Raw genomic sequence first — 14,659 nt, forward strand, 5'->3', positions numbered from 1 at the left:
GAATGTTCCAGATCATTTGAATTTATTTCAACTCAAAAAGAAACAGTTTTGTTTGCTTTTGTTGCTTTGAAATAAATATCTTTAAGTTGAAAATCAATTCTATTCAGACTAACTGTCTTTAAAATTAAACATTGACAAAAACAGTTTTATCCATACACTTCCAAATGCGCGTTCAGCATGTTGGAGATTAAAGCTTTTTTTTCTTCAGTTTTATAGGTCATTTTACAAATAAGATCCTCAGAAAGTGACGCCTTTACACCAGTTCAGTGTTTAGTGCTATCCAGCGGGAAAGGTTTCTTCCTTCTTAGTCTGTTGGATGAAGTGAACCATGTAAAAAAAAAAACCAAAACATTCAGCAATTTGCACGCGTGAACAGTCCAATGAAGTCCTGCTTGTGTCAGTAAGTCCAAACAGGTCCGGAGCTCCTCTTGTTACTGTGTTCAAAAGTATATTGTTTCAGCATTTTGGATGTTTGTCACACTGGACTTGGATTTCAGATTTACATCCACTTTTAGGTATTTGAAGAAAAAAAATTATAATAAAAAAATTTTCAACAGGAAAATGTTTCACCTTCAATCTCAAACCTTCATCTTTTTTAGGCTTTGTTCTTGAAGCCTAAAAATTGTTGCTGTCATTTCTGATATAAAAAAGCTCAGGAAGTAAACTCTTAAATAAGAACATTTTATTACAAAAAATTGGTTTATATTGGAAGGCAAAGACTTCTATGGCCTGGGAAATGCCGCTTGGAACATGACATTGGTCTCTGATGACCCTTTGAGTAAAAGTTCCTCTCAAGCTGCAAAACAGAGAACAAATAGAACAATTCAAAACACATTTATCCCCACCAACCTTATTTCCCCCCCATTTTAATACAAATTTAATAGTTTCAAAACATTTCAGATGGTACCTGTGATATTTATGGTTACCAGGCTGATCAAAGTCAGTGCCTGTCCTTGTGATGGTGGTGGTGATACGGCAGGAACTTGTCTTTGGTTAAGGAGGACAGACAGTACTTTGTCACACCGCTAACAGCTGAAAAGAGGTAGAACAGAAGGTCTCAAACCTGAATCATGTCAGAATGTCAAGCAGTCTGAAACAAAAGCAGCGATCTAAAGAAGTAACCTGGATTGTTGTAGTCATAGATGAGGACATTGACTGCCTTGTTATTGAAGACGAAGTACTCCTGCACCAGGTGTAACTTATGGATGATGGGTATGTTCTTATGTAACTGAGGAGGCAAAGACATACAGTGAAAACAAGGACAGAAAAAGCCCCCAAAGAGTGCCCTCCTCAGCTGCACCCCCAGAATTTCACGTACCTTGCGCACATACACAAAAACACGGTTGTCCTTGTAGACCACATGCTCTACATCCACACCGCTCCTGAGCTGTGAAGACAACCATTCATCTAAAACAATCTTTCTCACACCTCAAGTCAAACAAAAGCGGCTGTAAAGACTTACACTACGCAAAGACTGTGGGAGAGGACAGAATCCAGTGGGGAGCTGGATCTCCAGGACCACCATGTTTGTGCATAATTGATGTCCACTGTACCTGGAATGGCATGTTACAGGTTGGTAAAAGACCATGGACACATGACAGGAAAGTCAAAACCCTAAAGGAAGACTCTGGAAGGAAATGAACCTGAACGATGAGCAGCGCAAAGGAGAAATGTCAAGAACGTTATTGTAAACTGTAGTTTACTTCACTATTTCTGTGTTTACTTCACATATATGGATAAGTACATCAGATTCACCAAAACCTTAATCTTCCTAAATGATGCACAATGTTTCAGCCTGAGGTTTTCAGAACCTTTTGATTACTTACAGGGAAATCATCTTCATGGTTAATTTGAGCCTTTTAGAGCGACTGGGGTGGAGCTCCAGCTGCACATCCACACTCAGAGAGGTGTCGGGGTTGGCCTTAACCACGTTGTACCAAAGGGAAAGCTACCAGAGAATAACACAAGCATGAAAATCGCTTCTAATCCTTTTTTGTTGCTAATTTTGTCATGAGATTAGTAAACGTTAAATGTTTTTAATCTGCAGAGACCATTGATTAAGTTGAAGCACAAAACATTTCCATCCAAATGACATTTTCTCAGCATATGAACTGCCCTGTCAACAGCAAAAACAGATATTTATCACATGACAAATGTACACAAACCTGCACCAAAGCACAGGCCGTGCCCTTCATCTTCACACTGTATTTTCCATTTATGTCCTGCAGCACCATCTCCTGGTAGAGCAGTTTGTTGTGTGGAGTCAGCTGAAACACGACTTTGTCATTGGGAGACCAAATGCTGACTGTGCTCGACCACGTAGGAGTATACATGCACTTGGAGTAGAGGGCTATGGCCTTAACAGCCACCATTGTGTCCTGTAACATACACATAATGTACATTTATAAAACTGGAAATGTTAAAGTTATCATCAGCTGATCCTGATCTCTCATAATTGCTTTCAAGTCTAGACTGTCAAACTGGAAATCACTGGTTTAGTGCACCAACCGAGGAGACCTCAAAGTGAGAGCCAATATATATATATATATATAAATTAAATATTTTACATATTTCTCAACTTTATTCATCATTTGATGGTGTTTCCCTGTGTCAGGTCCAAGTTTCATAGCACCTGACCCATCCAGGTCTGTGGAGGGTCAGAGAGAGGAGAGACTACATCTGAGAACAACTTGGCTGCAAATAAAATGGCACCGGACATCATCAGCCGGAAGCAGAAATTATACAATTTACCCTAAACCTAATCCTAACCCTAATCATAGCTTTAAAAATGTTCAGAATTACAGAAGAAACCTTTAATAAAGGGGAAATTGGCAAAAACTGTATCTGTTAGGGTCACGGGACGTCATGAAAATGGAATGTACCATTGTTGTACATTTTGTAAGTGTATCGTGAAGAATTTGTAAATATAATGGAATTTACATGGATTTATGACGAACAGGTCATTATGGTGTTTTTATGCCATATTCTAGTCATTAGTAAGGTTTGAGTACTGGTTCCTTACAGACCATGCACAAATATAGCATGCATGGGGTGTGCACACGAAACGTAAGTGCAGTTAGGACGATGTCCACACAAACTACACTATGACTGTCTAATTCCTTAATTTCTAACAGCACACAAGGAGCACACTTATCATGTGAACAGCACTGACAGGCTCCTTGTACAGTCCCAAAGATTTGAGGGGGATGAAAAAAATGAAAAATCCATACAACATGCCTACATCAACTTCAGCCGTACATGTAGCCTACTACGGCCTGTCGTAATGAATACGTCCATAGAAAAAAAAAGCATGAACGGGTTCACCAAGCAGTCTATGATCTTGATATTTCGTGCCGGTCTCCTGCGTGCCCTGTACAGGTTTAGGCTGCAAACAGCCCATATCCACCTGTAAGGGCGGCTGGGACTAAGGCTTTATGGGCTGTGACAATTATCTGAGAAAGATCAACTTACTGTGCACTAATCTGTGCAGTGATTTAATTTAAATCACTGCACAGATTTAAAGTAAACCTTCAGCTTTACCTGAGTGGAAGAAAAGGTACTATAGTAGTTCAGATGCTCCACCAGCCACTTAAAGGTATGAGATGCAGATCTGAGGTCTCTAGGAGAACCTGTGACTGTCAGCTTAGCCAGGATCACGTAGGAGCTGATGAGCAAAGATGAAAAGACCGAAGTTTCTGTTTCCACGTGAGACCAGTAGATGACGTCTCCTAAAAAATGGCCAAGAACACACAGTTTGATGGTGAGTCAGAAGATGGCGATGACCATTGAATCACTTCAACCGTTAGGAATTCTTACCTTCTTTGATTGCAATCGTGTCGAGGTAGTGCAGCAGTTGAGCACGGGGCTCCATGTCTTTCGCCAGCGTGAAGACCCATGCAGATATAGCTGCAGCAAAGGGGTTCTGAAGATCTTTGATGGACTCTTTAAGGCAGCACAGGCCCATCTTCACCACAGGGTCCTTTTACAGATCGAGACAGTGTTTAGATGAAACCCCTTGCTGTTTTTATCGCAACACTCTTTTTTTAATCCCCAGTAACAGTAAAAATAATTCTGTTTTACATGCAATGATTTCTGTTGCAAACTTTCAGACAACTGCAATAGAAAAATGTCAAAGATGAATATGGTACTTCATTTATGGCCCACTGGTCACAGATTGAGCAAAGAAACGTTTTAAAAAGACAGTTACATTTTTACCAACACAAAAAGCAAAATTATTAGAGAAAAAATAGGAATGTAGCATGACAATTATTGTAGACACTCACATCTGGAGAGACTCCCATCTCTAGAAAGGCAGCGAGGATGAAAGCATTGTAAGCCACTTCATCGATAGCACAGCCCTGCGGAGGCAAACAATGAAAAGGACCGGCTCCAACAGCAGAAGGCGCTCATGTGCAGCCAAAAACATTGGATTTGCTTTCTGATTACCCCCTTTTTCTTGGTTAAATGTTTGCCCGACACTTTGAAGCAACCGTTTTCTCGCTGTTGGCATTCCAGCCACTTCCTGGCCTCATTAATGACATTTTCATCGATGAAGATATAAGGCTGAGCTTGGTACAAAGTCACCAACACCAGAGCCGTGAGCCTGAGGAACGGAGACAAATCAAACCCACAGAGTCAACCTTCTGCATGCTCTGTGTGGTTTTATTTTACCATTACAAAACACATTTTTAACAAACTGGTTCAGTTTAACAGAAAACAGATGTTTCAAATAAATATTTCCTTATCTTTCTGACGAAAAGAAGTTGGTAACTTATGCCTTGAATAATTCTTCTTTTTTTGTAATTGTGGAACCAAATTAGAACTTAATAGAATTTACTTACTGAAATAGAGTTTTTAAGCAAACAAGCAAAAGGTTTTTTAGCAAACTGTTCATTTCTCTGAGCCTGCTGTAGGCTGTAAAAACTCAATTTATTTAATGCAAAAGGATCAAAATGTAAAACTGAAAGACCCACAAAGATGAAAATTGGGTTATTGGTATTTTTAACAAATTCTTGTAAATTTTTCTAATGATGAATGACATAAATAAAGTGATTTGATCTTAAAATTACATTTCTGAGTATTTTTTTGTTCAATTTGTGTGAATCAGTTGTAAATGACTGAAAATAATAGATATAATAGACGTCATAATACAATATAATAATATAATATAATAATATAATAGACGTCATTTACCTAGCCATTTACCAAAAGATAATATGAGTAGAGTCACAAATGTTTTGAAATAAAATCCATGAAACGCAGGAAATGTGTGCAGTTTTCAGGTAAAAAATGCAGAGAACATCACAGGTTTTGGATCTCTAAACACCAGACTTGACAGCAGTTAACACCACTGCTTAAAAGCTTGCAGATACTTCAGCCAGTGCAAAAAGACAAAGCCTGCACAGTGTTGTCTATCATGTTGTCTTATAGAAGATAAGAAGTCCTTTGCTCACCAAGAACTCCTTGGTCCTGATTCGAAGATGCTGAAGGCTCCGCTTTTGTCCTTGAAGGACAGCTGGGTCTGGTAAGCTGCAACAGCAATCCATACAAAGTTCAGTTTCACACTCACAGAATGACTGATGTCAAATAGGATTTGGGGTTTTACACCCCCAAGTTGTCCTAAACTCAGGGGATGGATTTAGAAAACGGAGAACCTTCGACGCTGCTGCCTGATCAGTTCAAAACAGGAGCTGACAGGAACTTGCCTTTTTTGAGGAAGTTGACGGCCTCTTCCTCTTTCATGGAGTGCTCCAGCTGTTGAGTCTCCTTCAGGTAGTTGAGGACATAAATGTTGATGGCCATTGACGCTATGTTCCAGTCCCCGTTTTCATAAGGAAAGTCAAGCGGTTCTCCCAGGTTGTGCACCAATCGGTTGAGGACATCGCCTGCGCAGAAGACAGGGGGGATCAAATGGGAATAGTGTTTGATTTTAAATGTAAAGGTCATTAGTGGAGATCATCTGATCCGTTTACCCATCGCTGCCACTTTGATATTGAGAGATCCAGGAACCACAACTTCAGGCATCTCCACGTCCATTACTGCTCTCACAACCGGACCTTTTGAACAAACAGAAAACCGTTCAGCCCCAAATTTGGACTGCTCAGAACCACGCTGCACGTCAGATTACATGGAGCGAGGATAACTGATGACTTTCTGCTATTTTCAGGGTTCCTGATTAAAAAAATAAAAGAGTGCATAAACTCACCTTTAGAACAGAGCAGCCAGCTTTCAGTTTGTCTTATTTCAATGCCTCCAGCCTTTGAAAAAATATAGGAAAATAAATAAATAAATGAATAAACAAATAAAAACATAAATGATTATTAGTCCTTTTTCTTTAAAAGGTAATTTGAGCAATTTGCTTGGCGTTTGAGAAACTGTTTAGCTTTTGTACTTTAAGAAGAGACCAGAAAATCCCAGAAAAAAAGGGAGATGCTGCAGACTCACTGAAGAAAAAGCAGATGAGAAAAAGGAGGGAATAAAGAGAAAACAATTGGAAAGCCACGCGAGCAGACTGCTTCTGTGAACTTCAAGAGAAAGAACAGCTTCACTGCCTAAAGTTGAATTTCATCAGATACTAGATGTATGGATATCTCGGTGTGTTTTTGAGCATGTGAGGGGACATTTTCACTCAAAGATTCAGTAAAAAAGAAAAGATGTGGAAACAATCTGGTCCTTCAGTCCAGGACTGCTGCACGTCATAACAAAACTTCAAGTGATATTAGCTCCACTTCATAATAAATGGGTTTCATCGGTCGTGTTTGTCTACATTCCCAACCTTAACATCGATAGATCTCGTCTTCGAGCTGGTGTGGCCTTTTTCTGGAACAACCACGGGGTGACCCTCACAATACGTGTCAGCGTCCACAGCTGCAGCAGTTATCGTCATGGTCACAGTTCCTGAAACAGATCAGCAAACCTTTCATGAGTTTTGAAAAGCTTTCATCTCTGAAGAGAGGCAGAGCTCGCAGAAGGGATGGCGTAAAACGGCCGAGCCTCACCCAAGACCGTTGGAGCTATGGTCCATCTGAGAGTTTTGCTCTTGCCACCACACAGGCAGAAAGTGCACAGGTGACTGGAAAGCTGTGTCACAGACAAATCCGAGGAATGAGCAGGACTCAGCTTGATCTGTTAAAAAAAAAAGATTTTTAAGCTCACCTTCATGAATTAAACAAACACAAGTATTTTTCTTTCTGTTAGTTTTTTTGTCATGCTGAATAAAACCTTGCATAACTGGAATAGTTCTCAGTCTTTTGGTGTTGCTTTGAAGAAAATTATGACCACGTTGAGACATTTAAATGATTTACTCTTTTGTGGCATAATTTTAAAGTTTGTAAAACTGTTATTGATATTTAAGGGGAGCTCTGATGCTCAAGACTACAATTTCTACAAAATGATCAGCTTGAATAAAGAACAGATTATAACGCGTTAATCCAGGTTTTTCATGACCCCCTTAAAGGTCTAAAACCTAACTAAGATTTAGGAAAAGCTTCTTTTGCAGGGAATTTGAGATTTGACCCAAAGACATGCAGACATGCTGATCCCAGACTTGACCTTAATGCAGCTCTGGAGGTTGTTGGTGACGGTGGCCTTCAGAACGAAGCTCTCTCCAAGGAAGACCGAGTCGGGCGTGGCGAGGTGGAGAGTGAAGGGCGGGGAGACGAAGAGAGTTTTCTGTTGAGCCAGGCCAAAGCCGTGACTGTTCAGGCAGAATGCATCTGTTTCCCAGTTGGTGACGACGCTTGGCACCGTGAGATGCACGCTCCGTTTCCCACTCCTGGAAACAGCAGAGATGGGCTTTATGTCTGGTGGGGGTTTCCAATTTACAAAAGCGCTCGTCCTGGCTGTTATCAGAGATTTCAGCAAGTAGAAGAACCTGTCCAGTCTTCAAATCTAAAGACATGGCTTGTATGTATGTATGTATGTATGTATGTATGTATGTATGTATGTATGTATGTATGTATGTATGTATGTATGTATGTATGTATGTATGTATGTATGTATGTATGTATGTATGTATGTATGTATGTATGTATGTATGTATGTCATTGCATGTCAATATTTTACCACAGCTAGAACATGATTATGCCAGAATTATTAGCATAAAAGCCAGCTTCAGCTCACATCTGTTGTCTCAAGGCAGCAAAAAAAATCAGACATTCAAACAACACAGAGTAGACATGACTAAAAAACACTAAAACAGATAAACTTTCAAATAAATGCACCCGAGGGTTCATTTTAAATGAGTCTACGTTGTTTTTAATCACTGCTCTAAAACAGTTTTAAATCCTGTATAATTTTCAGTGTTTTCTGATGGGATTGGGTAGTGTGTTCCTATGTTACACCTCTGATGGAAACCACCATCACTTTAACCAAATTAAGTCTTTGTACTTCAAAGTCACCTCCATCCAAAGATACTAAATCTGTCAGCGTACCTCCATGACCCTTTTCTATATTTTACAATGACGTGTAAAATCTTTTATACATTTGAAAAAAAAGCATCAAAAGTGATTTTTTTTTCGTCATAAAATTAGAATTCATCAAAGCAATAAAAAAGTTTTTCTCACCCCACATTGTACAGGTCAAAGATCCAGGGCACGGATTCAAGAGTGTGGATCGGCTCCAAGGGTTCAACATAAGGACAGGAGTACGGGATCGTTCCGGGCTCGGGAATGGCCGGAACCTCTCCTGATTTTGAGTCAAACTTCATGAAAATGTCTAAATCTTTCAAGGAAAAAAAGAAATATTTTAAGTGAGTGAAAAAAAACACCTTAAAAAAGAAAAATGCTAATGAGGACAAAATAGTATTTCCCAAAACAACAGACCTCTGAAGTATTTTTTTCCTTTAAGCTTGAGGCATTTGGGATTCGAAATTTCTAGGTTTGATAAAATTACCATCCCTTGTTTCTAAATAAAAGAAAACCAAATAGTTTAGAAGAGCAAAAATTGTTGTGTGGCATCTATTTGTCTGATACTTACTTCAAAAACGGTGTATGCATATTCTCCCTCTTGATTGGTAAATCCTGAAATGCTTCTTTTGGGCCTCACATGCAGACAATTGGAAAAGTCTAAAAGCTCATGAGGGATGGAGTCTGGTTTTTGGATGGGCAGAAGGTCAAAGATCTGAAAAAACATCATGAATATGTGTTTATAAACATGTATCCATTTTAATAAATAAGGGATAGAATTATAATTGAATGGTAGGATGGAAGTGTTGCTGATATGAACAGAGAGGTGGTGGAAAATGTTTTTGGAATAAAAAGGTGAAAGTGAACGTTTTGGGCACATCCTTAACCTGATGAGCATCCAGAAGCGTTCCAGGCTTCCTGATGGTGGTTCTAAAATCGATGGTGCGCACGCCACACAGGGAATCTGGGTCCGCTTTCAGACTCAGTTTGACCTTTTCTCCTGGGATGGCGAAGCTTGGATGGTATGTGATTTTTACCTGAAGAATAAACACACAAAATGAATTTTTTTTACAAAAAAATAAAAGACATGAGTAAAAGATACTTTTAGGAGATGGAAGTTGCAAAGTCTGTCAACCACTGAGTGAAAAGAGGATCAATTCCCTGAGAAGTAAAGCCCTGTGTGTGTATGTATATATATATATATATATATATATATATATATATATATATACATATATATATATATATATGATAACTGATAACTGGTAGTGCGTAGCTGTTTATTGCCCGGGTCTTATTTTTGCCATTGAGCTGGCTTCTCAGGACTTGCCTTACTCGTTGGAGGTATTTAGCTGTTGCAGCTTTCCTTGTTGCCTGCTCCAGGTTGCCATTTGCCTGTGGAATTCCAAGGTACTTGTAACTGTCCTCGATGTCTGTTATTGTTCCTTCTGGGAGTGAGACCCCTCCTGTGTGGACTACCTTGCCTCTCTTTGTCACCATCCGGCTGCATTTCTCGAGCCCGAATGACATCCCAATGTCAGTACTGTAGATCCTGGTGGTGTGGATCAGGGAGTCAATGTCACGCTCGCTCTTAGCATATAGCTTGATGTCATCCATGTAGAGGAGGTGACTGATGTTGGCCCCTTTTCTGAGTCAGTATCCATAGCCAGTCTTGTTGATTATTTGGCTGAGGGGGTTCAGACCTATGCAGAACAGCAGTGGGGACAGAGCATCACCTTGGTATATCCCACATTTGATGGACACTTGTGCAAGTGGCTTCCCATTGGCTTCAAGGGTGGTTTTCCACAGCTTCATCGAGTTTCCTATGAAGGCCCTTAGAGTCCTGTTGATGTTGTACAGCTCCAAGCATTCAGTGATCCATGTGTGTGGCATTGAGTCATAGGCCTTCTTGTAATCAATCCAGGCTGTGCACAGGTTGGTGTGCCGGGACTGGCAGTCTTGGGCGACTGTTCTGTCGACCAGGAGTTGGTGTTTGGCTCCTCTGGAGTCTCTACCAATGCCCTTCTGTGTGTTACTCATGAATTGATCCATGTGCCTGTTTATCTTGGTTGCAATGATGCCTGACATGAGCTTCCATGTTGTGGACAGACAGGTTATTGGCCGGTAGTTGGATGGGATTGCACCCTTTGAGGGATCCTTCTGGATCAGGATCGTTCGCCCTTCCGTTAGCCATTCGGGGTGAGTCCCATCTCTAAGCAGCTGGTTCATTTGTGCTGCCAGGCGCTCGTGGAGTGCGGTAAGCTTCTTTAGCCAGTAGGCATGTATCATGTCAGGGCCCGGTGCTGTCCAGTTCTTCATACCTGAGACTCTTTCTTGGATGTCAGCCACTGTGATGGTTACTGGATTCTGTTCAGGGAGGTTGCTATGTTCTTTTCTCAGAGAGACCAGCCACTGGGCATTGCTGTTATGTGCTGTCTCTTTCTCCCATATACTTTTCCAGTACTGTTCAGTTTCCAGCCTTGGTGGGTCTGCTCGGCTGTTTTGACCCTGCCACTGAGCGTACACTTTTGCAGGTTGAGTTGCGAAGAGCCTGTTTATTCGTCTGGCTTCATTGTCTCTTGTGTACCTCTTTAGGCGGCTGCTCAAGGCTAGGAGCCTTTGTTTGGCAGTTTCCAGTGCTTCAGGTATGGACATCTGGCTGTATCTCTTTGGTACTTGCTTTCTCATTGTACCTCTTTGAGCCTCTGTCAGCTTACTCACATCTTTCTGAGTTGCCTTGATTTTGGCCTCTAACCGTTGCTTCCATGGTGGGTATTGTTTTCTTCCATGGTTGCTCTTGTAGCCAAGCATTTCAAGGATCACTGCTGCTGAAGTGTAAACCAGTTCATTGGTTTCTGTGATGGTTGTGGTAGGAATTGCCCTCAATGCTTCATTCACAGTTTCCAGTAGACTTTCGGGCGGTACATCACTTAACCGTTGTAGCTGGTGTCCCACACACACATATATATATATATATATATATATATATATATATATATATATATATATATATATATGTGTGTGTGCGTGTGTGTGTATTTATTTATTTTTTGGCACTGGGGTTTACCGAACTGGTGTTTTACCAGGAGTTCCTGGTTTTCTGCCACTGACCTCATTCTTAAAACATTCCTCTGTAGGGAACTCAGCGCTGTGAGCCAAGAACTTCTCACAGGAGAGAACAGTGTATGCCACCACCTGGATATACGGCGCCATGTCTGGAGTCACTTTCAAAGGGAAGTCAAATTCACCCTGAAGGACTGAAATGGTAAAAGAGTTTCAGTTTATAACCTGGTATTTTTAGCCTCATGACCTGATGAAAAATACACACCTTCACCAGTGTCCGGAATTTGGTGACTTCCTTGGACGACGATCTCTCCTCTTGAAAGGACCTAAGAGGAAAAAGACTTATTAGAACATTTGAATGTCTGCAATGGAGGAAGTCTTTGCAGCTCAAAAGCATTTTCAGTGGGATCAATAGTGACTTCAGTAACTCTGGATGGTTTTCACGGAATATGCAGTTGCCAATTCATGAATACATGGAGATAAAATGAGGCAAATAAAGTCAAACTTCATATCCTTACATAAATCTTTCTTCAACACTTATAGGACAAATAAACCCCAAACCTTTCACTTAAATGTAAAGCACTTCAGTGTAGGCACACGTGTGTCTTTGTGTTCCAGCTACAGAGCTCACCTGCAACAATCAGTCTGCAGCAAGAATCGCACACTTAAGGCAACTGTACACCTGCAAAGGCAACTGTACACCTGCAACAATCACACTTCAGCAACAACGGCACACAGACAAACACACACCTGCAATAATCACACTTTGACGACGGCCGCACACCTACCTACCACAAGTGCACACCTGGAACAATCTCATTTCAGCAACAACAGCACACTTACAACAACTGCATACCTGTAACAATCACACTTCAGCAACAATCGCACACTTACAACTGCACATCTTCACACTTGGACAACAGTATTAAACCTACAACAAGTGCACACCTGCAACATTCCCATTTCAGCAAGAACCTTGCAACTACGACATCTGCAGCAGTTGCACATCAGAATCAAACACAGACCTGCAACAGCTACACATGTGTAAAAACAGCGCAATAGCAACAACTGCACATAAGCCACAACCACATACATGCAACAATCCCACAGCAACATCAACCACATAACTGCAACAGCTACAGGGAAAACTCACCAGGAAAATAATTTCCACGATAGGACTGTATTCACTTTCCAAACTGTACTGGATGGTGATCTCCTCTGTCTTCCCACAACGAAGTGGTTTCTCCACCGTCCGCACTCTCAGGAAACCGCCAGTAGTGGGACCTGGACCAGACTCAGACACCGTGAGGGTTGCGGATGTAAAGAAAGGAGACTTATGTTTTTCATGTTCTCCGGGTTTGGTGGCGCAGACCTAAGGTTGTTGTCAAAAACAAACAACAATTTGAAAAACTGCAGATATTGGGCTTGCTTTGCACAAAAGATTTGGTATCTCACTTTTAGAATGATGTTTCCACTGAATCTGTTTGTGTCCAAAGAAAAATGAGCGACACCATTTTCATCCGTTTCCAGAATGTCCACCTCTTCTGGAAACAAACTCTCAGCCTTGAACAGGTACAGCTTAAGGTGAGCAACAGGTGAGCCACTGTAACTAACAGCTTGAACCTGGTGGAACAAAAGAACAGCGTCACTGAGAAAACAAAACAAACTGCACTGGGCACAACATGACTAAAAGAGACAGAAACAACAATTACCTTCCCGTTCAGAGGTTGTCCTTGGGTGTAGGTTTGGGGAGTTTCAAGAAAAGACAGTCGTCCAATGGAGTATGTTATATTTATTCTTTCCCACTTTGTGTGTGCGATACCTGAAAGGAAAATTCAATTTGGAAAAATGTAATGTCGAAAGAACAAAAAGAAATAAAAATAAAATTTACCACAAAGGGATCTGTCATTTTGTGTAGCTATGTTGTACTTTGTTTTTATGAGTTTTTACATGTGTAAAAAGAAAAACTGGTTCATGACTTACTTGTAAACTTGTCTCTGACAGTGGCGCTGACATCCAGCACATCCAGAAAAGCCTCTGGGTCAATTCCAGTGAAAGATGAAACATCAAACGTCAAAGTGGCACAGCCAGATTCACACAACTGAGAGAACAAAAAGACACACAAGGTAAAACATTTAACGCTATAATTTATTTAATACTTCACAAGAACCGGTTCTGCTTGTGGACTTAAACAAGTTCAGTTTATTGATAAGAAAGTCCAACATCTTTCAGAAAGTTTCAGTCATTGCATTGTGTTTACCAGGATTATGGAAGTTTTTTACCAGAGGGGATGAAAACATCTGACATGTAGAAACATATGCTGTACATCCTCTGTGCCTCTCATCCATCAAACCAAATCACCATCACAAAATTTGATCATGTGGACTGATCAATCAACTCACAGATTGGGTAAAACATCCTGCTTTCCATCTTCATCAAAACTCAAACATCACCATCCAATCAGTGATGTCCCATAATACCTACCTTTTCCAGTTTTTTATTTTGTTTAATGAAATTACTTATGTAATGCTTCTTTTTTATTTTGTTTCTTTTTTCGAAATTACATTTTGTTTTTTTGAAATTACGTTTTGGTTTCTGAAATTTTGTGAAGATTTCTAAAATTTCAAATTTTTTTATTATTTGTTTTCCTTTCTTCATTATCATTGTGATCTTTAACTTGTTTTTGCATTGACTGATTTGCTGATGTGAAATGAACTTCAGGGCCGTAGTTAAACATTTTGACCATGGTACCTGCTTTGTTTTGGTGGTGCACAGAGATGTTCTGTGGAGATGCTCGTAGTCTTTATAGGTGGAAGCAGAAGAACAATGAATGCGGCTTTTGACCGGCCGGCACACGGTTACCACGGCGCTTCCTCCCACCGGTTTACCACATTTGTACCTAAATCAGTGAAATCATTAATCAAACATACAGGGCTTTCAGATGCAGACATTTAAAGAGACAAGCCTTACTTTGAACAAACTTCCACCTCAAAATGCTTCTGTCCAACACTGATCTCCTTTGGAATGGTTACTATAATGTCAAATTTGGGCAAAGCTGCAGACAAGAGAAACGTACTTCACCACGAACGTTCCACTGAAGAAAGCTGGAGAATCTGAAACACCATCACTTACAGAATTTTTGCACTTTGAAGCTCTGATAGAACCTGTCTTGTCCTGCTTTCAGTACTATC

The 14,659-nt window shown here is 40.4% G+C and overlaps 1 protein-coding gene and 2 long non-coding RNA genes across 3 annotated transcripts; all 3 read right to left on the reverse strand.

Moving 5' to 3' along the window:
• LOC101159372 (alpha-2-macroglobulin-like protein 1) lies at positions 1–8,438 on the reverse strand. Its single transcript, XM_023961869.1, has 20 exons — positions 8,433–8,438; positions 8,065–8,069; positions 7,552–7,774; positions 6,999–7,125; positions 6,776–6,897; positions 6,206–6,257; positions 5,973–6,056; positions 5,696–5,885; positions 5,454–5,576; positions 4,447–4,603; positions 4,284–4,358; positions 3,817–3,979; positions 3,541–3,728; positions 2,166–2,378; positions 1,827–1,948; positions 1,463–1,553; positions 1,319–1,387; positions 1,123–1,228; positions 908–1,032; positions 1–796 (listed from the first exon to the last, which is right to left on the reverse strand). Exons 1-19 carry the CDS (start codon positions 8,436–8,438, stop codon positions 941–943), a joined length of 2,208 nt encoding a protein of 735 aa, XP_023817637.1. The 3' UTR covers positions 1–796; positions 908–940.
• A 132-nt stretch (positions 8,439–8,570) lies between these two features.
• LOC111948434 lies at positions 8,571–9,099 on the reverse strand. Its single transcript, XR_002874441.1, has 3 exons — positions 8,977–9,099; positions 8,823–8,904; positions 8,571–8,721 (listed from the first exon to the last, which is right to left on the reverse strand). It is a non-coding gene; the product is annotated as an uncharacterized LOC111948434 (long non-coding RNA).
• Positions 9,100–12,625: 3,526 nt separating this feature from the next.
• Positions 12,626–13,567, reverse strand: LOC111948433. Its single transcript, XR_002874439.1, has 4 exons — positions 13,452–13,567; positions 13,181–13,290; positions 12,924–13,091; positions 12,626–12,840 (listed from the first exon to the last, which is right to left on the reverse strand). It is a non-coding gene; the product is annotated as an uncharacterized LOC111948433 (long non-coding RNA).
• Between the last annotated feature and the right edge of the window lie 1,092 nt (positions 13,568–14,659).

The sequence above is a fragment of the Oryzias latipes genome, chromosome 13, assembly GCF_002234675.1.
Source record: "Oryzias latipes chromosome 13, ASM223467v1".
In the NCBI taxonomy this organism is placed as follows: domain Eukaryota; kingdom Metazoa; phylum Chordata; class Actinopteri; order Beloniformes; family Adrianichthyidae; genus Oryzias; species Oryzias latipes.